This window comes from Martes martes, assembly GCF_963455335.1.
Source record: "Martes martes genome assembly, chromosome: 8".
Taxonomy (NCBI): Eukaryota; Metazoa; Chordata; class Mammalia; order Carnivora; family Mustelidae; genus Martes; species Martes martes.
Genome location: NC_137895.1, coordinates 21,823,075 through 21,849,198, shown reverse-complemented (window position 1 = coordinate 21,849,198; position 26,124 = coordinate 21,823,075). Strand labels below are relative to the sequence as shown.

General features: G+C 38.5%; 1 protein-coding gene across 9 annotated transcripts in view; it reads right to left on the bottom strand.

Moving 5' to 3' along the window:
• The window catches only part of ANKS1B (ankyrin repeat and sterile alpha motif domain containing 1B), a gene marked incomplete at its 5' end in the record, with an annotated part of 1,134,786 nt that overhangs the window by 681,550 nt on the left and 427,112 nt on the right, over nucleotides 1-26,124 (bottom strand). For all 9 annotated transcript variants that reach the window (XM_080810753.1, XM_080810755.1, XM_080810756.1 and 6 more), the window contains one exon: nucleotides 22,101-22,266. In XM_080810753.1, coding sequence (XP_080666879.1) covers nucleotides 22,101-22,266 — 166 coding nt within the window. The remainder of the gene's footprint in view (nucleotides 1-22,100; nucleotides 22,267-26,124) is intronic.

Sequence of the window (26,124 nt, the reverse complement as noted above, 5' to 3'; positions counted from 1 at the left end):
CCAGAAACTGTGATCTGTGGCACAGTCAGACCACAGCTCTTTGAGCAGGGACCCCCTCAAATGGCAGATCTGGGGAGACTCACCTTCCTTCTCTGGAGGCAGGAATCTGCTGAGTTTGGAGACTTCAAACAGGGCTGTGTGCCAGAGACAGAAACGCTTGGTCACAGGCTGGGTGAGCTTGGAGCATGGCCAGAGACCAGGGAGATGGAAGTGATTCAGCACTTTTCTCCAAAGGTGCACTGAGGAGTAGGGCCCCAAGCTCTTGGCTCCTCCAGGCCAGAGATGGGAGGCTGCCATTTTCATTCTGTCCTCTAGAACTCTATGGAAAGCGTTTGGGTAACAAAAGCTCCAGAGAGCAAACCCAAACAGATTACTTAGCCTGGCCCCTGGAAAGGGCGGTACAATTCTGCCTTGGGCAGAGACACTTAAGAATCACTACAACAAGCCCCTCCCCCAGAAGATCAGCAAGAACATCCAGCCAAGATCAAGCTCACTGATCAAGGAGAACAGAGGAACTCCAGAGGAGGGGAAAGCAGAGCATGGAATTCATGGCTTTCTCCCCATGATCCTTTAGTCTTCCAAAGTTAATTAAATTTTTTAATTTTTTTCTTATTCTAATTTTTTTAACTTACTCTTTCCTCTTTTAATGTTTTTTAACTAGTTTATCCTAACAATACCTTTCTTTAAAAAAATCTTTTTGAAACTTCTTTATTATAGTCATATCTTATCCTTCATTGTATCTAACTTTATTTTTTGTACACATATAGGGTTTTTTCTTCTAAAAACCTTTGGGATATAACTTCTTCTAATAGATCAAAATATACCCTAAATCTAGCACAGGGCTAGATTTGTTCTACTTTCCAGCCTGAGCAAATTCTCTCCACTTTCTTTTTCTTTCTTTTCCCAACCAACTTATCAACTCCTTTTTTAGAATTTTTTAAAAATTTTATCTTTACAGTCATATTCCATCCCTTCATCATGTTTACCCTTATTTGTGTGTGTGTGTGTGTGTGTATGCGTATTTTTTTTTCTTTCCTTAAAATTTTGGGAGGTAGTTTCTTCTAAGAGAACAAAATATACCCAAAATTAAGTGGGTAGCTCTATTCTATCCACCAGTCTAATATATTTTTTAAAAAAATTTTTTAACTTCTTTTTACTCTCTTTCTTCTCCCCATGATCTGGTTAACACACATTTTTCTGGGGTCTTTGCCACCCTTTTAGTATTTTATTCTCTCGTTCATATATTCTTATCTGGATAAAATGACAAGGTGGAAAAACTCACCACAAAAAATAAAGAACAAGAATGGTAATGAAGAGTAGGAACCTAATAAATACAAACATTGGAAATATATCAGAGCTAGAGTTCAGAATGATGATTCTCAAGGTACTAGCTGGGATCGAAAAAGGCATGGAAGACATTAGAGAAACCCTTTCTGGAGAAATAAAAGCCCTTTTTGAAGAAATAAAAGAACTAAAATCTAACCAAGCTGAAATCAAAAAAGCTATTAATGAGGTGCAATCAAAAATGGAGGCTCTTACTGCTAGGATAAATGAGGCAAAGAGAGAATTAGTGATATAGAAGACCAAATGACATAAGATGGAGGACATGGGAAGATGGAGAGGAAAAGGGAGTTGAGGGAAATCGGAGGGGGAGATGAACCATGAGAGACTGTGGACTCTGAAAACCAATCTGAGGGTTTTGAAGGGTTGGGGGGTGGGAAGTTGGGTAAGCCTGGTGGTGGGTATTATGGAGGGCATGTATTGCATGAAGCACTGGGTGTGGTGCATAAACAATGAATTCTGGTACGCTGAAAAGAAATTTAAAAAAATAAAAATTAAAAAAAAGGAAGACCAAATGACAGAGAATAAAGAAGCTGAGGAAAAGAAAGACAAACAACTATGGGACCATGAGGGGAGAATTTGAGATATAAGTGATACCATAAGATGAAACAATATTAGAATAATTGGGGTTCCAGAAGAAGAAAAAAGAGAGAGGGGGCATAACATATATTGGAGTGAATTATTATAGAGAATTTCCCTAATATGGCAAACGGAACAAACATCAAAATCCAGGAGGTGCAGCGAACCCCCCTCAAAATCAAAAAGAATAGTTCCAAACCCCATCATCTAATGGTAAAACTTATAAGTCTTAGTGACCAAGAGAAAATGCTGAAAGCAGCCTGAGACAAAAAGTCGGTAACATACAATGGTAGAAATATTAGATTGGCAGCAGAGCTATCCACAGAGACCTGGCAGGCCAGAAAGAACTGGCATGATATATTCAGAGCACTAAATGAGAAAAACATGCAGCCAAGAATACTATATCCAGCTAGGCTGTCATTGAAAATAGAAAGAGGGATGAAAAGCTTCCAGGACAAACAAAAATGAAAGGAATTTGTAAACACCAAATCAGCTCTACAGGAAATATTGAAAGCAGTCCTCTAAGCAAAGAGAGACCCTAAAAGTAGTAGCCCAGAAAGGAACAGAGACAATATACAGTAACAGTCACCTTACAGGCAATACAATGGCACTAAATTAGTATCTCTCAATAGTTACCCTGAATGTAAATGGGCTAAATGCCCCAATCAAAAGTCACAGGGTATCAGAATGGATAAAAAAACAAAAGTCTTCAATATGCTGTCTGCAAGAAACTCATTTAAGAACTGAAGACACCCCCAGAGTTAAAGTGAGGGTGTGGAATAAACTACCAAAACTGCTCAGGGACATCAAAAGAAAGTTGGGGTGGCAATCCTTAAACCAGATAAATTATATTTTAAGCCAAAGACTATAATAAGAGATGAAGAAGGACACTATATCATACTCAAAGAGTCTGTCCAACAAGATCTAACAATTTTAAATATCTATGCCCCTAACATGGGAGCAGCCAACTATATAAACTGATTAATAACAAAATCAAAGAAACACAACAACAATAATCCAATAATACTAGGGGACTGTAACACCCCCCTCACTGAAATGGACAGATCATCCAAGTAAAAGATCAACGAGGAAGTAAAGTAAAATAAACACACTGGACCAGATGGACATCACAGATATATTCAGAACATTCCATCCCAAAGCAACAGAATACACATTCTTCTCTAGTGCACATGGAATAGTCTCCAGAATAGATCACATCCTGGGTCACAAACCAGGTTTCAACTGGTACCAAAAGATTGGGATCATTCCCTGCATATTTTCAGACCACAATGCTCTGAGGCTAGAACTCAAGCACAAGAGGAAATTTGAAAAGAACCCAAATACCTGGTGGCTAAAGAGCATCCTACTAACGCATGACTGGGTCAACCAGTAAATTAAAGAATTGAAAAAATTCATGGAAACAAATGATAATGAAAACACAACTGTTCAAAATCTGTGGGACACAGCAAAGGCATTCCTGAGAGGAAAATATATAGTGATACAAGCCTTTCTCAAGAAACAAGAAAGGTCTCAAATACACAACCTAACCCTACACCTAAAGGAGCTGGAGAAAAACAGCAAAGGAAGCCTAAACTCAGTAGGAGAAGAGAAATCATAAAGATCAGAGCAGAAATCAATTAAATAGAAACAAACAAAAAAAAGAACAAATCAACAAAACTAGGAGCTAGTTCTTTGAAAGAATTAATAAGATTGATAAACCCCTGGCCAGACTTACCAAAAAGAAAAGAAAAAGGTCCCAAATTAATAAAATCATGAATGAAAGAGGAGAGATCACGACCAACACCAAAGAAATACAAACAATTGTAAGAACATATTATGAGCAACTATACGCCAGCAAATTTGACAATCTGAAAGAAATGGATGAATTTCTAGAGACCAATAAACTACTAAAAACAGGAAGAAATGGAAAACCTGAACAGAACCGTAACCAGTCAGGAGATTGAAGCAGTCATCAAAAATCTTCCAACAGGGGGGAGACAAGATGGCGGGGAAGTAGGAGGAGGCGCCCTTTCAACCTGCACCCTAAAGTGAGCTGATTACCTACCAAAGAACTCCAATCACCCATGAAATCAGCCTGAGATCAGAATTATACACGTCTGGATCTCTACGGGGGCCAGAAGACGCCAGTGGGCAGGTAAAGTGGAGTGGGAACGTCGGACTGATATCGGAAGATAAACAAAAGGGGGAGGGAGCCTCCAGAGGCGACCGACTGGAAAATAATACCCCAATACGAGAGTGCCCGGCATCTGGGGACCAGCATTAACTTGGAGTCTTGTTGAAAGCACTCAAAAGAGCAAAGACTCGAGCGGGGAAATTGTGGGAATCGGGGCGGATAGGGATAGGGGCTTAAGTCCCCAGACCCAGGGCAGCATCCCCTGGCGCTGAGCCGGAGAGTGCGGCGGAGAAACCTGGTCTTTGTCCCGGAGCCGCTAGTGCGCCCGAGAACGGGTGGAGTCCGGCTCCCGTGAGGGGCTGGGAGCCACACCAGACGGCAGAACGCGCACCTTACTGGAGATGCGCGCGTGCCTCAACCTCCCCTGAGAGAGGTGCACGCCCAGCCTGGTGTTCTGGGACCCACGTGGCGATAGACCCACGCGGCGATAGAGCCGATAGAGCTGGAGGCGCCGCGCCCCAAACCATCCCCTGGGAGAGGTGCGCGCAAGCCCTGAGCTCTTAGCCCCAGCCAGCGGGAAAATCTCAGTGTGCGATTGCTGCTTGGAACCTCTCTGACGGTCTGGAGCTGCCCAGACAGCCACAGCTGCCTTGGTTTTGCGTACAAGCAGGAGATCCTGTGTCCCCAGGGACCATGACTCAGAACCTGCTCTGCCAGCGGCCCAGCGGCTGCAGCACCTGCAGGGGAGCAGACTGAGGCTTCTCTCTGAGAGGGAGGTTGGGGTGCAGTTTTCTTTCCTCTAAACCTCCAAAAACCATCAAAAGCTGTCAAGGCGAGAGAAAAGAAGTGAACAAACATAAAAACCTCCAGAGAACAAAAACCTGAAAAAAAACGTTTTTCTCAGAGCCCACCCCCTTGAGGGGGTCGGGAGGACTTAACTCAGGGAACATCATTGACTGAAAACCCACGTGGCAGCCCCCTCCCCCAGAAAACAAATCAGGAAAAAAAAAAAAAAAGACTACAAGAGAACAACCACCACTACTTCATAGATACAACTTTTATTTTTAATTCTTTCCCACTATTCTGGTTCATTTTTTTTCTTTTTTTATATAGATAATTTTTTAACCTATTTACCATCACAGTGAGATGTCCAGTACATCAAATTCCATGATAAACTTCTAACCTGAATTTTTTGATACATACACATGTGTTTTTCTTTTGCTTTTCTATTTTCTTAATTTTTAAAAAAATTTTTAATTTAGTTTAGTCCAGTTTATTCCTTTTTTATTTTTATTTTCTAATATTCATATAGAGTTAAACTTCAAGGTAATCCCCTTTCTCCAAGCAATGCTACCCCTATAGGTGAACCAATTTTTAATCCCCCTTTTTCTTAGGAAAGTTGAGTCCTTTAACAAAGATATCAAGATACATCCAGGAAGAATCAAAATAACCTTCCTCGCCCACACCGAGAATCTATAACCATGCTCCCATCTTTTTCTTCTGCCAGTGTCTCTGTGTGTTTATGTTTGTCCGGATAGTATATAAATCTTATACTTGGGGTTCTTCTTGACGAGGCTCCTCCTTTTTTTTGCTTATAATATATATATATTTTCTCTCGTCATATACTTTTATCAGTCTTTTTGTTTGTCTGTTTTTGTTTGTATACGTCATAAACCTTACCCTGGGGCCCATTTGGGCTGAACCTTCATTTTTATCTTCCCTTTTTTTCCTGTCTCTCTCTCTCCCTCTTTTTTCTTTTTCTTTTCTTTTTTCTCTCATTTGGGTGGGGAATCCTGAGTGCTCAGAAGCGTTCCAGGGTGCACCTTGACTGCACCACGGTCAATACATCCAGCTACATCTGTCCAGTCATCTCTCACCAAAATGACTAGGAGGAGGAATCCCCAACAGAAGAAAAATACAGAGGATGGGCCTTCTGCAACAGAGCTAATGGCTATCAACATAGACAATATGTCAGAAAGAGAATTCAGGCTAACAATTATCCAGGCAATAGCTAGGTTGGAGAAAGCCATGGATGACCAAACAGAATTGATTAGGGCAGAATTGAAAGCGACCAGAGAGGAGGTTCATAATGTTAGGGCAGAGCTGAAGGCCACCAGGGATGAGGTTCACAACGCTCTCAATGAGTTCCAATCTAACCTAAATTCTCTAAAAGCTAGGGTAACTGAGACAGAAGATAGAATTAGTGATCTGGAGGACAAACAAATAGAGAGAAAGGATCAGGAGGAAGCCTGGAACAAACAGCTTAGAAGCCACGAAAACAGAATCAGGGAAATAAATGATGCCATGAAACGTTCCAACGTCAGAATTATTGGAATCCCTGAAGGGGAGGAGAAAGAAAGAAGTCTAGAAGATATAGTGGAACAAGTTTTTCATGAAAATTTTCCCAATCTTGTGAATGGAACAAGTGTTCATGTACTAGAAGTAGAAAGGTCCCCCCCAAGATTATAAATTCAAAAAAAACATCCAGGCACCTCATAGTAAAATTGAGGAATCATAATTGTAGATACAATCTCTTGAAAGCCGCTAGGACAAAGAAGCTCCTTACATACAGAGGAAAGCCCATCAGAATAACGTCAGACCTGTCCACAGAGACCTGGCAAGCCAGAAGGGGCTGGCAAGATATATTCAGGGCACTAAATGAGAAGAACATGCAGCCAAGAATACTTTATCCAGCAAGACTGACATTCAAAATGGATGGAGAGATAAAGAGTTTCCAAGACCAGCAAGGCTTGAAAGACTATGCAACCACCAAGCCGACACTGCAGGAAATATTAAGGGGGGTTCTATAAAAGAGGAAAAATCCTAAGAATAGCATTGAACAGAAATATAGAGACAATCGACAGAAAGAAAGACTTCAAAGATAACACAATGTCAATAAAAACGTATCTCTCAATAATCACTCTCAATGTGAATGGCCTAAATGCACCCATAAAACGACACAGGGTTGCAGATTGGATAAAACGACAGGACCCATCCATATGTTGTCTACAAGAGACCCATTTTGAACCTAAAGATACACCCAGACTGAAAGTGAAGGGATGGAGAAGCATCTTTCATGCCAATGGGCCTCAAAAGAAGGCCGGGGTAGCGATTCTCATATCAGATAAATTAGATTTTAAACTAAAGACGGTAGTCAGGGATACAGAAGGACACTACATCATTCTTAAAGGGACCATCCACCAAGATGATCTAACAATTGTAAATATCTATGCCCCCAATATGGGAGCAGCCAATTACATAAGAAAACTATTAATCAAGATAAAGAGTCATATTGATATGAATACATTAATAGTAGGAGATCTTAACACGCCTCTCTCAGAAATAGACAGATCATCGAAGCAGAAAATCAATAAAGAAATAAGAGCATTGAATGATACATTGGACCAGATGGACCTCATAGATATATACAGAACATTCCACCCTAAAACAACAGAATACTCATTCTTCTCAAGTGCACATGGAACCTTCTCCAGAATAGACCACATACTGGGTCACAAATCAGGGCTCAACCGATACCAAAAGACTGAGATTATTCCCTGCATATTCTCAGATCACAATGCTTTGAAACTGGAGCTCAATCACAAGGAAAAGTTCAGAAGGAACTCAAATACCTGGAAGCTAAAGACCACCTTGCTTAAGAATGCTTGGATCAACCAGGAGATCAAAGAAGAACTTAAACAATTCATGGAAACCAATGAGAACGAAGACACTTCACTCCAAAACCTATGGGATACAGCAAAGGCGGTCCTAAGGGGGAAATTCATAGCCATCCAAGCCTCCCTCAAAAAAATTGAAAAATCCAGAATACACCAGCTGTCTCTACACCTTAAAGAACTGGAGAATCAACAACAAATCAAACCAACTCCACACGTAAGAAGGGAAATAATCAAGATTAGAGCAGAGATCAACGAGGTAGAAACCAGAGATACAGTAGAACGTATCAACGAAACTAGAAGCTGGTTTTTGAAAGAATCAATAAGATCGATAAACCATTGGCCACACTAATCCAAAAGAAAAGAGAGAAAGCCCAAATTAATAAAATTATGAATGAAAAGGGAGAGATCACAACTAACACCAAGGAAGTAGAAACAATCATCAGAAGCTATTATCAACAGTTATATGCCAATAAGCTAAGCAACCTAGATGAAATGGATGCATTCCTGGAAAACTATAAACTCCCAAAATTGAACCAGGAAGAAATTGACAACCTGAATAGACCGATATCTAGTAACGAGATTGAAGCAGTGATCAAAAACCTCCCAAAAAACAAGAGCCCAGGACCTGACGGATTCCCTGGGGAATTCTATCAAACTTTCAAAGAAGAAATAATACCTATTCTCCTGAAGCTGTTTCAAAAAATTGAAGCAGAAGGAAAACTTCCAGACTCTTTTTATGAAGCCAGCATTACCCTGATCCCCAAACCAGGCAAAGACCCTACCAAAAAGGAGAATTTCAGACCGATATCACTGATGAATATGGATGCTAAGATTCTCAACAAGATCCTAGCAAACAGGATCCAACAGCACATTAAAAAGATTATCCACCATGACCAGGTAGGATTCATCCCTGGGTTACAAGGATGGTTCAACATTCGCAAATCAATCAATGTGATAGAACAAATCAATAAGAGAAGAGAGAAGAACCACATGATCCTCTCCATTGATACAGAAAAAGCTTTTGACAAAATCCAGCATCCGTTCCTGATTAAAACGCTTCAAAGTATAGGGATAGAGGGAACATTCCTGAACTTCATCAAATCTATCTATGAAAAACCCACAGCAAATATCATCCTCAATGGGAAAAAGCTTGCAGCCTTCCCATTGAGATCAGGAACACGACAAGGATGCCCACTCTCACCACTCTTGTTCAACATAGTATTAGAAGTCCTAGCAACAGCAATCAGACAACAAAGAGAAATAAAAGGTATCCAAATTGGCAAGGAAGAAGTCAAACTCTCTCTCTTCGCAGATGACATGATTCTTTATATGGAAAACCCGAAAGACTCCACCTCCAAACTACTAGAACTCATACAGCAATTCAGTAATGTAGCAGGATACAAAGTCAATGTCCAGAAATCAGTGGCTTTCTTATACACTAACAATGAAAATACAGAAAGGCAAATTAGAGAATCGATTCCATTTACTATAGCACCAAAAACCATAAGATACCTCGGAATAAACCTAACCAAAGAGGTTAAAGATCTGTACTCGAGGAACTACAGAACACTCCTAAAAGAAATTGAAGAAGACACAAAAAGATGGAAGACCATTCCATGCTCTTGGATGGGAAGAATAAACATCGTTAAAATGTCTATACTGCCCAGAGCAATCTATACTTTTAATGCCATTCCAATCAAAATTCCACCAGTATTTTTCAAAGAGCTGGAGCAAATAATACTAAAATTTGTATGGAATCAGAAGAGACCCCGAATTGCTAAGGAAATGTTGAAAAACAAAAATAAAACTGGTGGCATCACGTTACCTGATTTCAAGCTTTACTACAAAGCTGTGATCACCAAGACAGCATGGTACTGGCATAAAAACAGACACATGGACCAGTGGAACAGAGTAGAGAGCCCAGATATGGACCCTCAACTCTATGGTCAAATAATCTTTGACAAAACAGGAAAAAATATCCAGTGGAAAAAAGACAGTCTCTTCAATAAATGGTGCTGGGAAAACTGGACAGCTATATGTAGAAGAATGAAACTTGACCATTCTCTTACACCGTACACAAAGATAAACTCGAAATGGATAAAAGACCTCAACGTGAGACAGGAATCCATCAGAATCCTCGAGGAGAACATAGGGAGTAACCTCTTTGATATCAGCCACAACAACTTCTTTCAAGATATGTCTCCAAAGGCGAAGGAAACAAAGGCAAAGATGAACTTCTGGGACTTCATCAAGATAAAAAGCTTCTGCACAGCAAAAGAAACAGTCATCAAAACAAAGAGGCAACCCACGGAATGGGAGAAGATATTTGCAAATGACAGTACAGATAAAAGGTTGATATCCAGGATCTATAAAGAACTCCTCAAACTCAACACACACAAAACAGATAATCATATTAAAAAATGGGCAGAAGATATGAACAGACACTTCTCCAATGAAGACATACAAATGGCTACCAGACACATGAAAAAATGTTCATCATCACTAGCCATCAGGGAGATTCAAATCAAAACCACATTGAGATACCACCTTACACCAGTTAGAATGGCCAAAATTAGCAAGACAGGAAACAACGTGTGTTGGAGAGGATGTGGAGAAAGGGGAACCCTCTTACACTGTTGGTGGGAATGCAAACTGGTGCAGCCACTTTGGAGAACAGTGTGGAGATTCCTCAGGAAATTAAAAATAGATCTTCCCTATGACCCTGCAATTGCACTGCTGGGTATTTACCCCAAAGATACAGATGTAGTGAAAAGAAGGGCCATCTGTACCCCAATGTTTATAGCAGCAATGGCCACGGTCGCCAAACTGTGGAAAGAACCAAGATGCCCTTCAACGGATGAATGGATAAGGAAGATGTGGTCCATATACACTATGGAGTATTATGCCTCCATCAGAAAGGACGAATACCCAACTTTTGTAGCAACATGGACAGGACTGGAAGAGATTATGCTGAGTGAAATAAGTCAAACAGAGAAAGTCAAGTATCATATGGTTTCACTTATTGGTGGAGCATAACAAATAATATAGAGGACAAGGGTAGATGGAGAGGAGAAGGGAGTGGAGGGAAATTGGAAGGGGAGGTGAACCATGAGAGACTATGGACTCTGAAAAACAACCTGAGGGTTTTGAAGGGGCAGGGTGGGAGGGTGGGGGAACCAGGTGGTGGGTATTAGGGAGGGCACAGATTGCATGGAGCACTGGGTGTGGTGAAAAAACAATGAATACTGTTACGCTGAAAATAAATAAAAAATTAAAAAAAAAAAATCTTCCAACAAACCAGAGCCCAGGGCCAGATGGCTTCCCAGGGGAATTCTACCAAACATTTAAAGAATTAATTCCTATTCTCCTGAAACTGTTCCCAAAAAATAGAAAAGGAAGAAAACTTCCAAACTCATTTCAAGAAGCCAGCATTACCTTGATCCCAAAACCAAAGACACCATCAAAAAGGAGATTTGTATACCAATATCCCTGATGAACATGGATTCCAAAATTCTTACCAAAATACTACCCAATAGGATCCAACAGTATTTTAAAATGATTATTCACTGCGACCAAGTGGGATTTATTCCTGGGCTGCAAGTTTGGTTCAACATCTGCAAATCAATCAATGTGATACAATATATTAATAACAGAAAGAACAAGAAACATATGATAGTCTCAATAGATGCTCAAAAAGCATTTGACAAAGTACAGCATCCTTTCTTGATCAAAACTCTTCAAAGTGTAGGGATAAAGGGTACATACCTCAATACCATCAAAGCCATCTATGAAAAACCCACTTCAAATATCATTCTCAATGGAGAAAACCAGAGCTTTTCCGTCAAAGTCAGGAACATGACAGGGATGTCCATTATCACCACTCTTATTCAACATAGTACTAGAAGTCCTAGCCTCAGCAATCAGACAACAGAAAGAAATTAAAGGCATCCAAATCAGCAAAGAAGAAGTCAAACTATCACACTTTGCAAATGATATGATACTTGATGTGGAAAACCCAAAAGACTCCACTCTAAATCTGCTAGAACTTGAACAGGAATCAGTGAAGTGTCAGGATATAAAATCAATGCACAGAAATCTGTTGCATTGCTATACACCAACAAGACAGAAGAAAGATAAATTAAGGAGTCAATCCCATTTACAATTATACCCAAAGCCATAAGATACCTAGGAATAAACCTAACCAAAGGGGCAAAGAATCTTTACTCAGAAAACTATAAAGTACTCATGAAAGAAATTGAGGAAGACACCAAGAAATGGAAAAATGTTCATGCTCATAGATTGGAAGTACAAATATTGTGAAAATGTCTATGCTACCTAAAGCAATCTACATGTTTAATGCAATCCCTATCAAAATACCATCCATTTTTTTCAAACAAATGGAACAAATAATATTAAAATTTATATGGAGCCAGAAAAGACCATGACATGAATAGCCAGAGGCGTGTTGACAAAGAAAGCCAAAGTTGGTGGCATCACAATTCCAGGACTTCAAGCTCTATTACAAAGCTGTCATCATCAAGACAATATGGTCCTGGCACAAAAACTGACACATAGATCAATGGAACAGAATAGAGAGCCCCGAAATGGACCCTCAACTCTATGGTCAACTAATCTTTGACAAAGCAGGAAAGAATGTCCAATGGAAAAAAGACAGTCTCCTCATCAAATGATGTTGGGAAAATTGGACAGCCACATGCATAAGAATGAAACTGGACCATTTCCTTACACCACACACAAAAATAGACTCAAAATGGATGAAAGACCTCAATGTGAGAAAGGAATCCATCAAAATCCTTGAGGAGAACACAGGCAGCAACGTCTTCGACCTCAGCCGCAGCAAATTCTTCCTAGAAACATCACCAAAGGCAGGGGAAGCAAAGGCAAAAATGAACTATTGGGACTTCATCAAGATCAGAAGCTTTGGCACAGCAAAAGAAACAGTTAACAAAACCAAAAGACAACTGACAGAATGGGAGGAGATATTCACAAACGACATATCAGATAAAGGGCTAGTATTCAAAATCTATAAAGAAATTATCAAACTCAACACCCAAAGAACAAAAAATCCAATCAAGAAATGGGCAGAGTACATGAACCAACATTTCTGCAAAGAAGACATCTGGATGGCCAACAGACACATGAAAAAGTGCTCCACGTCACTCGGCATTAGGGAAATACAAATCAAAACCACAATGAGATACCACCACACACTGCTCAGAATGGCTAAAATTAACAAGTCAAGAAATGACAGATGCTGGTGAGGATGCAGAGAGAGGGGAACCCTCCTACACTGTTGGTGGGAATGCAGGCTGGTACAGCCACTCTGGAAAACAGCATGGAGTTTCCTCAAAAAGTTGAAAACAAAGCTACCCTATGACCCAGCAATTGCACTACTTAGTATTTACCATAAAAGATACAAATGTACTGCTCCGAAGGGGCACCTTCAACCAAATGTTTATAGCAGCAACGTCCACAATAGCCAAACTATGGAAAGAACCTAGATGTCCATCAAGAGATGAATGGATAAAGAAGTTGTGGAATATGTATACAATGGAATACTATGCAGCCATCAAAAGAAATGAAATCTTGCCTTTTTCAACGACGTGGATGGAACTAGAGGGTATTATGCTGAGCAAAATAAATCAGAGACAGACAATTATCATATGATCTCCCTGATATGAGGAATTTGAGAGGCAATGTGGGGGGCTTGGGGGGGTAGGGAAGGAAAAAATGAAACAAGATGGGACTGGGAGGGAGACAAACCATAAGAGACTCTTAATCTCACAAAACAAACTGAGGGGTACTGGGGGGAAGGGGGATGGAGAGGGTGGTTGGGTTATGGACATTGGGGAGGGTATGTGTTATGGTGAGTGCTGTGAAGTGTGTAAACCTGGCGATTCACAGAATTGTACCCCTGGGGCTAATAATACACTACATGTTAATAAAAATTAAAAATTAAAGAAAAAGAAGAAAGACGGACAGGGAACTAATATGCATACTTAACTGTGATTTTCTGTGAAATTGAATATTCTATATCCATGAACAACATTGCCAGTCACAACCAGGACCCTCAAGTGCTTAGCCTCTGAAATGAGGAAGACAGGCAAGGTCTGTCCTCAGAAGCCCAGGATCCTCAGTCACACCTTCTTTCTATGATCAAATTTATATACTCAGTCATTGAAATCACTCCTTATTGTTGTTGTTAACAAAGTGGTACTAATTGGGTGTCCTAAACAACAGAAATTATTTGTTTCATAGTCTGGAGGCTTGAAGTCTGAAAGCAAGTTCCATTTCTTCTGTGGGCTATGAGGGAAGGATCTATTTTGGGCCTCTCCGGCTTGTGGGTGGCCATCTTCTTTCTGTGTCTCTTCACAGTATCTCCCGTCTTTGCATATATCTCTATATATCTAAATTTCCCTCTTCTTATAAGGGGAATCCAGTCATGCTGGATTAGGGCCTACCTCAAGACTTCATTTTAACTTGATTACCTCTGTAGACCCTATCTCCAAATTCTCCAAGTAAGGTCCCATTCTGATGTACTAGTGACTAAAAGTAAAAAAAGAGGGGGTGGAGCACAATTCAACACATAAAAATCCCTGTAAAGACCTAGTCATCCCTCTGTCACTTCTCTCTGTCTCTCCAGGAAAGCTTCAGAATGCAATTTCTGTGTGTGTAGAAATCCTCATTTTTTCTGTAAACATAAACCATGTTAATCTAGCACAGTTAACCAAAAACTATAAAATATATTCCCTAAAATATAACTACTTAGTTTCCTTGGCTTCTTATTTCCTAAAGGGAAGAATTTTCAAAGGGAAAAAAGGATAACCTCCACTCCTTTATACTTCTCCTCTTTGTTCCCTTTCCTCTCTTTGTTGGCATTACCTTTGTAATGGCCACCATCTTTTTTTTTTTTTTTTCTGACACTGAAGATTCATCTCCTAATTAATCATGCTGTCTTAAGCCTCATTTCTGTCCAATCTAGTCTTCGTACTGCTTCCAGAAAGACTGTTCTAAACCAAAAGCCCATCACATCATGTCCCTGCTTAAAGTCTGTCAATGGTTCACTTCTACTTTCAGGTGAAATCCAAACTTCTGAATGTCACTTCTTGTTCTTTCATGTATTTTTCCTTAGGAGCATTCTCTGCTTTAACCATGCTAAGCTGGTCATTGTCTCTGAATGTACTAAGTTCTCCCATGCCTCTGGATCCCTGCATAATACCTCCTATTCATCCACACACCGTACACCTCCCGTCCATGCATCTAATTCTCCTTCTTTGAGGCTCATATCAGGCAGCACCCCCTCCAGTAAGCTTTTACTCAATCTCTTCCTTTCTATCCTCCTGGAATACCTTATGCTTACCTCTCTCATTACACTTATTACCCTTAATTCAAATACATTCTAAGCTTATAAATATCAGGACTTTCACTGTTTCTTCAACAACACTTAGCACACTTCCTTAAACACCATAAATATCCAATAAGTATTTATTGAGTGGATGAGAAATTTCAAGGTAGTTACCCACCCAGTTCAGTGTGAGGACTCTAAAGGACTCATGTACATCAAGAGATGTCTCCACTTCTGGAATTCCTATGTTTGGTCAGTAAAGGAGTTGGTAACAAAGGGAAAACATCAGTAGCCTCAACAGAGGGCAGTTACTTCCTTGAGTTCATCAGCTTAGTTAGATGGCCCTGAGGGGAAAAGGCAAAGCTAGGTATGAGTCACATGGGACCAGACATAACAGAGTGAGACCTGGAAATAATTAGGTACATGCAAAGCCTATGGGTTAATGGAATCAACAAAGGAAAGTGACAGAGACTGCATCCTCATCCAGACAGAAGACAAAGAGTGACGCTGATGTTCTCTTCCACCTGCTAGGTTGATTATGGGAGGGAATTCTGTGGGGATCACTTGGTAAAGTGCTATCTAGAATTAGAACAGAACCTGCTCTGACTTGTATTCATCCCTACACATATCATTAAAAAGAAAAATTCTTCCAATTAAAATCTGGACTCCCTCACCCCTAGAATTCACAATCATGGTCAAAAGTGCAGACTACCAACCATTATGAATTAAGCCTAGGTCAACGGAGCAAACTGGCTTCTTTTATACTGAATCTGGATGATTGAACACAATCAGGGAAAATGATATATCCATGTAAATTAACTCTTATCCCACTTGAAAATGAGTAACAGCAATAAATAACTCGGTATTACAGAAGTTTGTATTTTCCAAAAGAGGCCACAAGAATATCTTCTTATAGCATGACTTCAGTAACCTTTTCTATAAAGGGGAGAGATGAATAAATCCCCTCCACTTAAATATAGGTAAGCTCTTGACTACCACAGAAGTGATGTTGCCTTCTGAGTTAAGTCATAAAAAGCAATTCAGCTTCTGCCTCACTTCTAGGATGCTTGCTCTTGGAACACCATCACTTACCATCACTTACACCATCACTTAGAGGAAATCTAAATAGGCCATGCCAGCCATATGAGTCAGAATCCTTCAGCCCCCCTGCCCCCAAAGCTGTTCCAGCTGATATCACTTGAGACAGAAAGAAGCTGTCCCTACAGAGTTCTCCCCAAATTACAGATTTATAAACAAGATAAATTAATCTTTTTTAAACTCACTAAGTATTTAGGTAGTTTGTTATGCAGTCATCAATGACCAGAATAGATTCTGATATTTAGAAATGGGGTGCTGCCATAACAAAAATCTAAAGCATGTGGCATGAACTCTGTGACTGGGCAGCTGACAGAAGCTGGAAGGGTCTCCAAGTGAGTGACTATGGAAGCCATAAGGGCCGAAGAGAGGATTCTTGGAAACCCACAAAACTATGAGAAAGCTGTTGGTAAAAGCTTAAAGGAGAGCAAATGTAATCAGAAGCTGAAAGCAAAGCATCATTTGTGTTGTAGTCGTGGAAAGTTTGGCAACATTGACATCTGCGGTAACATGGAAAACAGAAAATGAACCAAATGAACTCTATGATTTAAGGATGTTTTCAGGAAGAGTATTTAAGCAGCAAACCAGCTTCATCTGGCTGCCTATGATAATATGCAAGCCAAGAGAAAACTGAAGAATGACCTACCAAATAAATACAAAAGAGCCAGGAATTTCTGGGTACAAAAACAAAACCAGTTTATTATTTGCAGGCATTCCAAATGGCAAATAATTTTCAAATTAAGAAGGCCAATGATCAAATCTGGATGGGGTACAACGTCATTTCTTAAGGCCTAAGAATGCACTCAGGTGGTGCTGTATAGAATCTTTAAGCCAGACAAAAGACCCTCTAAGCATTTTTAAGGGCATGACTCACAGATGCTCCCTGTTTACAATAGGGTTTCTAAGAATCTCAAGGACATTATCTCACAGAAGTCTCATAAGGACCCCAATGCAGGGAAGTGCTTATCTGGAGATTAGCTTTTGTCTAATGGAGTAGACTATAAATTGGAACACAGAAAGTCCACAAAGTTTTAAAAGAAATTATATCAGCCTGAACTGAAAGGAACAGAAATATAAAATGAAAAGAGCCCTTTTGACCCCTAATCTTTAACAGACAAAAAGCAAGTAAGAAAGATACTCAGCTATAAACACAGGCTACTTTTTATGTAAAATAATGATTCAGACAGTGGAACCACGTGTCACAGAGAACAACTCTTATGCCATAAACCTGAGTCTTAATCAAGGAACTGTGCCTGGTTAGATTCAGAATTGCCACAGGCTAGTGATACCATGTCCCTGTGTTTAGATGAGTGTGTCAGTTATGGTTCTCCTATGCCTGATTCACTATTATATGTTTGGTGTGTAAGAGAGGAGGCTGATAAACTGTCTGATTCATAGGTCATCACTGCCAAGAGCAAAAGCAGTCAAGAACCTGCACCATCAGAACTATATCAGGGATATTTGTGGACATCTGAACCTAGACTTGGAGCTCATGCTATAAAAGACTGATAGTTGGAAGTCCTGAAGGTATAAACAAGTATAATTTGCATAGGAAAAGAATATAAATTATTGTGCCCAAAGGGCAGATGGTGGAAAACTGTACATTTTCTAAAACTGACAGCAAAGTTATCTCCCATCATTTATTTTCTTATTACAAAGTAACTTTGACACTCTTCATTAGGAAGTGGGGTACCTGTTCTCTCCTCTTGAATCTGGGTAGATATGGAACTATAGTAGAAGCGATGGTCTGTGACTTTGAAGGCTAGATAATAAAAATGATATAGCTTCCACCTGGTTCTTTTTAGATGCTTGATCTCAGAATCTAGCCAGTATATGATGAGGAGACCCAGGCAGTCCATGGAGAGAAAAATGGTCCCGAGCCCATAAATCCAGGCAATCTCTAAGCTGTCACCAACTTGCCAGCCATGTAGTGGGCTATCTTGAATGCGTCCTTTCTTCCCTAGTTGAGCAGCCCTGGCTCATACCAAGTGGCACAGACAGGCTATCTCTGCCAAATGAACTCTGCCAAATTTGCAGATTTGTGAACAAACTAAATGACTTATGTTCCTCTAAGACAGTTAAGTTTGGGGGTGGCTTGTTAAGTAGCATAAATAACAGACACAGACATCCTCTCCTTCATGAAGTCTTTCCCAAGCTCCCAGGTGAGGTTAAATGTTCCTCTTTTCTATTCCCAAAGCACTTTGTATAACATTGCCTTAACACTTACTATACTCTTGAAATTAACTATACACTTGTCTACCTCCATGTGAGTGCAAGAACAAGACTGTGCCTCTTTGAAAATTAGTTCTTCAAATATATTACTTTTGCCTCACTCTCTCCTCTTCTGAAGATTTAAATAGACAAGTTAGAATTTCTCAGGGTATCCTCCAAGTCTCTTAGCTTTGCTTTCATATCTTTCATCTCTGTCTCTCTGTGCCACATTCTGTAAAACTTCTTCTGCCCTAATTTCCAGCTCACTAAAATCTCTCTTCAGCTGAATCTAATTTGCTGATCTACTTATCCACTGAGTTTTTAAACTTGTAGTTTTTCTCCATGTGTAAGTGTGTGTTTATAATAGCATGGTCATTTATAAGCATCTGATAATTCAAATATTTGAAGTCTCTTCATGTGTGGATCTATTCTTTCTTGTTTCTATGATTCTGGTTTCAGGGTTTCTTATAGACTTAATTATTTACACTGTTAATTTTAATCAGAAAAGTATTTATAGAAATTCTTTGGGACCTGGAAAAAAGCATATTCCTTTCTAGATGGGTTACATTTGCATCTGCTTGAAGTCTGAGAGTATTATTTTAAACTAAATTCACGGGTTGACATTTTTTGTACCATTCAGGTGATAGAAATTTTGGGTACAAACTGACGACCAGTTTGTGGTAATAACACGTCAGGAATTTCCCTCCTTGTTCTTCTCATGACAAATCACCTTTCCTTGGGGTAGGGGTTATGGGGCAGAATTATTTCTGAGTACTGTGAGGTGTAGCCCCTGGAGTTCCAGCTCTGTGGAGGAAGAATTTGCTATTAAAATCTCTGCGCTGGACAGGTACAGAGGTTTTTGTGGGGTTGTTTGTTTGTTTGTTTGTTTGTTTTTTCTGTATATAAACCTTGAGGTTTATGAGGGCTTAAGACCAGAGTTCAACAGCAGGTTCAGAAAATTCCCTCAGGACAGAAGTCGCTTTAGTAATCTACTGGCTTCCCACCCTCACCAGTGTTTTGGCCTGATTTTATCTTACTAACCTACTGACCCCCCCAAAGTTCCTAATCTAAATGTTATTCAATTTATATAATTTTCCTGCCACCTTTTTAATGCTTTTCAGAAGTTTTCTTTTCTGTATTTTTAGTCAGAATACTTACTTGTTTTCAGCAGGAGAAATCTAGTCAGCCTTGTTACCTGGGTGCATGTCTTTTTCATTCCTGTATCCTCAGCTTACAGAACACTGGTTTGTACATGAAGGGACTCAATACTTTTTTATTGTTTAATGAATAAATCCCTGTCTTCCTTTACCCTTTCATTCCTGCCTCCACCCCCCACCCCGATACACCCCTACTCTCTATGCTCTAATTAAAGTGCTTTTACATATTCATTCATGTATGCTTTCCATTTTCCTGTATTAACTGAGATTTCCCCCTAACTTCCATGGTATTTCCTGGTTACCTCTCCTATGGAAGAGTTTTCATTCGTATCAACTGCTAAAGTTTGGGATCAGCACTATCTTCACTCTCCGTGACTGCTTCTGATCACCCACTATTCTGTCTTGATCCAAAATCTGTTGCTTTTCCAAAGATTATGCTGTCCTATTATAACATTCTTTTTCTGGTTTTATTGCTTACCATATGTAGACTTCCAGTCATACCTCCACATTTCTTGAGAATTTCAGTATGTGGTTCATGATTTCAACTATACTTCATCCCCCAATATAATTTAGTATAACAGAGTATTTAAGATATAGATCAGACAATCCAAGTGCAAGTCTACCCCTTATTAATATAGAACTGTGGGAAGTTACCCAACATTTCAGTGTCACAGTTTCTTCAACTGTAAAATGGTAATAATGATATTATTACCTTATATCATGGTAAGAATTATGTGAAATAAGGTATATAAAGCACTTAGAACAGTAACTGGCACTTGGTAAATGCTCAATAAATTTTTTTAGATTTATTTTATTTTTTCAGTGTTCCAAGATTCATTGTTTATGCACCATACCCAGTGTTCCATGCAATACATGCCCTCCTTAATACTCACCACCAGGCTCACCTATTCCCCAACCCCTCTCCCCTACAAAACCCTCAATTTGTTTCTCAGAGTCTAAATCTTTCACGGTGTGTCTCCCGCTCCAATCTCCCCCAACTCACCTTTCCTTGCCTTCTCCTAATGTCCTCCATATTATTCCTTATGCTCCACCAGTAAGTGAAACCATATGATAATTGACTTTCTCTGCTTGACTTATTTCCCTCAGCATAATCTCCTCCAGTGCCATCCATGTTGGGTAGTCATCCTTTCCAATAACTGTTTTCTTTATTATGCTCTTACCTCATCTTAAAAATTTTCCTTCTGCATGCTTATGATTCATACAATACCCTAGCCTCAATGTTGCTCAAAAACCTATTTGTCCACTTCTATAAAACTTCTCAGCTTGTTATCTAAAATGGAATTTCTGAATTTTACTTTAAACCTCTCTCAAGTTCTGCCCCTTCTTTTCAGGTGTTGACTTTTTATCTTAACCCAGGAATTTAATCCATTTGGAAATACATATTTCAGAATCTCTCTGTATTCATGACCATGCTCTATTTTCTCCTCTTTTTGGGGAAAGCAATTTCTGCGTTTTCTTGGACTCAGTCTTCTCTACCCATTTTATTCTAATTCCTCTAACCTCTAAACTTGGCCAAGCCTTACCTATCCTTAAATAAATTAGCTATTGCTTCCTTGAACCTCTTTCTTCTCATGTTATTATCATAACTATTCTAATCTTCTAATCTATTATCATAACTCTTCTAATCTTCTGTACTCTCCACTCCCATTTTCTAGTGTCTCTCTGTTAACTTCTTCCAGAAATCTGATTTCATCTCATCACTACTAAAACTTACTTTTCAAAATTAATCAGCAATTAGATTGTCAAACCTAAAATGCCTCTCTTTAGAGTTTCTCTTACAACCCCTTTGCAGCATTGAATACATTGACCACCCACTTGAAATGTTCCTCCATCGTTAGATTTCATGTTACTAACCTGCATTCTTTCTTAGAGGTGGTGCTCAAGTAACACAAAGCAGATATGATGACAGTCAGACATTCATGTTTAAGAAAGGCCCCATCATGAATTGATCTTAAATAAGACACTTATCTCCAATTTCCTTATCAGTAAAATGGGCAAAATATTTACTTGCCTTGTATACTAATTTATCATGCAAATAAATAAAATAATGGATCTAAAAATACCATAAAATGTATAAAATATACAAAGTACCTGATTACATTTCAATAACCTGAAAACAGGATGCAGAAAAGTATATAAAAAGATTCTTGCTACTAAATCTGCTATGAAGTTCTAAAGGATCCCAAGCTTTGTGTCTGACCTAGATGTTTTTCACTATTGCAAGTTTTCAAAGTACCTTCAGCAAGGTAGTACCACACCTTGAGAGTTCTTGTCAGGAAGTTAAGAGACATTATATCAAAAACTCTGACCTACCTGGACACACTTCAAAATACTAAAAAAAGGAAAAAAAGATTAGTTTGACTATAAGGAGCACTTTCATGTTTAAAATTTGGGGAAAATCAAAATATTAATGATATATCTTCACATATACAGGCATACAAATTGAATTGGTCCAATTGTGAGTAAAATATATTATTACTTCTAAAAAATGTTTTTTAATTTTAAAAAAGAAATATTACCAGTTCTTGGAGAAGGGGCCCTTGCGATTTCTAAGGAGCAAGGTTTTTTTGTAACGGCTATGTCCGTGAGATCACATAGAAAGTTCTCATTTTCTGAAGGAAATGCATCCAGAGAAGCAGATGGTACAATTTCCATAGTGTAATTCCTCTTCTTTGGATAGGACTCCTGAAAGGAAGGAGAAAAAATAAAAATAGCTTTGTGATAAAGACACAGCTTGTTTGATTTATAAAAACTAGAAAAGATAATCAGATTCATCAGTTCTTCCAAAAGTGATTAAGAGGTGCTGATTCATCTGTTTGAATAAGTTATGCCATCATGTAACCCCAATATCATCAGTGATCTTTTTAGAAGTGTCCTGACAGTTTGATTCTTCTGAATTAACCACTGACAGTAAAGTTCATAATCTCCTGTCAGGATCTCTTTTTGTAGTATATGGCAATTTTCTAGTTGTGGCATAAACTGTTGCTTAACTAATTAATAGTCATTCCTGAGACTCTACTCCCTTGTCTGCTTCCTAGAGATAGCCAGAGCCATATGACTCAAGTTTGGCCAGTGGGATGAAAGGGAGGCTTCTGGGAAAAAAAAAAAATTTTTCCCCCCAGAGGAAAATGGGGCCCTTGTAGAGCTTAGCCATCCTCAGGTTCCAATCTCTGGATGCAGTTTTGATGTCTGGAGGTAGGACAAGCATGTTGTGACCATAAGGCAATAAGCTTAAGATCAAAAAGGTAACAGGCAACAGAAGGATAAAAAGAGCCTGGGACCTTGATGATATCACTGAGCTTACTGAAAGAGCCCCAGGACTAGTTAGTTACTCCAGGCTTCTTAAGTACAAACGTTCTTATATTATTTGAGCCATTGCTAATAGGGCTTTTTGTCATTTAGAAGTAAAAGTATTCCCACATAACACACTATTATTTTTTCTTTGTGAATACTGCTAACTAATATGCTAAAGTTTTTCTTTTCAGGTTAGGATAAAACTAAGGTCCAATTCTATACTACTGATTCTTTCATGTATTCTAAAAGTAGGAATTCATTTCATTTCACAAGATCTTAATTTCTTATACAGGGCATTAATTGGTCAACAAATATTTATTGGGCATCTATCATATATACTTAGGACTATGCTAAGTCATAGAGATTTTTAAAAACTAAAAAGATATAACCCTTGCCCTCAGAAAGCACAGTTTACTAGAGTAGAAAACAGATACCTGCATAATGAATTTCATAATTAGTCATGCTTTTTGATGTTTTTTACCTTTATAAAGCATAATTCATTATCAAAATAAAAAGATAAATAAAAAAATAAATTCATTTTCAAAAAATCTTCCAAGAGAAATCCAAGGATCAGTAAAGATTTAGTATAAGATCCTATTTTTTCTATGGTGATATTTACAGTACTGTAGAGTAAATATTCAAGGTCAGTGTAATTGCTTTCAGATCATACCAGACCCTCACACATCAGAGAGTCAATTATGTTCACTCTACCCTACTGAAAGCAGGAAATTGGGAGTAATTTATTTTTAACAACAAAGAGTGACAAAGTAAGCATCTGGAGGAAAGCAATCAAGATGGTCTATGATTTAAAAACCATGTCGCAGATGAAATGATGAAAAGACCTGGAGCATACTATTCTGGAGAAGCCTTACAGCAGCATAGTAGTTTTCTCAATGTATATGAATGGCTATCCCTAAAGAGCTATCCCACAAAGCTGGAAAGGGGGAAAAGCTGCTGTGGTAGATTTACTCTTAAGTTCTTAAAAGCAGAACAAAGACCAATGTTTATAAGTCAAAAAGGGCAAATTTGAGTTGATATATAAAACCATGCTCTATTAATTAATAATATTGGTTATCTTTAATATCTTTAATAATAATTAATAATATTGGTTATCTTTAAAATAAAAATGCACTAATGTAACAATAGCTGAAAAATACATTTTAAAACAACAGAAGAAACTCCTCGTTACTGGAAATCTTTCAGTAGAACTATCTATTGATAAAATTATCTATAAAACACATTGTAGGGGTGCCTGGATGGTTCAGTCAGTTAAGCATCTGCCTTCTGCTCAGGTCATGATCCCAGAGTCCTGGGATCAAGTTCCACATGGGGCTTCCTGATTAGCAGGGAGTCTTCTTCTCCCTCTACAACCACCTCCCTCCCCTGCTCATGATCTTTCTCTCTCTCAAATAAGTAAATAAATCTTTTAAACACACACACACACACACACACACACACACACACATTGTAAAGTGAATGTATCAGAGGACTATAAACTCCTTGAATGCTGGAATTTGTCTTGTTCACCACTCTACCCCCAGAATCTAAAACAAGTCCTACCACATAGTAGGTGCTCAAAAAATACTTATTGATCAACTGAATATTTTCTAATGTCCTTTTTAACAAATTCTAACTAGCAGTTAGGGAAATGATTATGCCTTGTTCAGATATAAATTGCTTTTTAATTTGGTTATTATTATTGTTTACTGGTATTGCTTACTGTTTTGCATATCAAAAGTGAAAAAACTAAGATTACAACAAAAAGATTATAAAGAGTCTGAAAAAAGTGTCTAGTTTAAACCCTAGTTCATCCTAAAATCAGAACAACCTGTTAATCAGAACAACCCATTCTTCATGGATTTGGTTAGACTGGAAATGTACTCTGTTTGTAAAGAAATACGGAGACTTACTGGCCTTGCAAGATACTCTGAAATTTAACCACACAGGATGAATTATTTTGCTGTCCCCTTAAAAATGAAGTATACTGTTTATTACAGAAATATTGGAAAATGTAAAGAAAAAGAAAAAATTACATGAAAATGCAACATGCTCAGATAACTAGTAGTAATATTTTGGTGTGTATCCTCCCAGACTGCTTCCCTCTGTAAATGTGTGTGTGTGTGGACGTGTGGGTGTGTGCAAGGGAAAGAAAAAAATATATTAAACAACAGTGAAGTGCACCCTCATCTGCCTCTGAAGAAAGTGCCATTACTTCTAATTGGAGAAGTCTACAGTACACAGTTTCTTTATGGACAGTGAGAAGCCCAAAGGAAGAAGATGATGAAACAAAGAAAGCAAAACTGTGCTTTTTTATTCAAATATTTCATATTGTCAAAAAAAAGGTACACTTAAATAAGTATCTGACTGGTATCCCTCAAAAGAGGATGGATATGTAATAGAAGAAAATAATAAAATGAATCTGCGCATGTGCACTACTCAGTTTAGAACATTACCATTGAACCCCCCTTCCCACTTGTGTTCCCCTTTCTAGTCTCTCTCCCTCCCTCCCTAACCAGGGCTAATTCCTGTTCTGAACTTTGTGTTTATAATCCCTTGGATTGTTGTTGAAATTTAACTATATGTGTAATTATCAGTGAAGAATAAATTGTTTCATACTACATGCTTTTGAATTTCATAAGAACAGTATAAAATATTCTTGCTCTTCTATGACTTTTTCAATATGTTTCTGTGTTTCATTTCTTTTCTATGTGGTATAGGAGTTCACTATATAGGTATAAAATAATTCACTTACAGATTCTCCTGACAATGGGCTTTTAAACGTTTCCTAGGTATTTTGTTATTAAGAACAATTTGCTAGTAACATTTCTGAACATGTCTTTTGGTACAAGTAATTGTACATACCAGGGTATGTAATTTATTCTAGTAGATGTGGGGCAGAAAGTCAAGAATAGACAGAAAGTGAAAAAAAATGAATGAAATAAAAAGTTCTACAGATACAGGAGTTTGCAGCAAGAGGTGATCATGAGAACCAAGACTGGATACCCTGTAGATTCTATAGAAATCTTGAGAAGGACATTGCATTTTCCCACCCAAAGTGGGATGAAGGGATTTTTCTATAAATCTTACTTGAAGATGTTATATGTAAATATGTGTGTGTGTTATATGTGATGCTTTATAATCTGATATAGATTTATTTCTAAAAATGCAGTGTGAACAAGTTTCAATGACAGCAATGTGTCTATACTCTTTAAAATTTAAGGTTAAATCTCAATATACACATTGTCATGA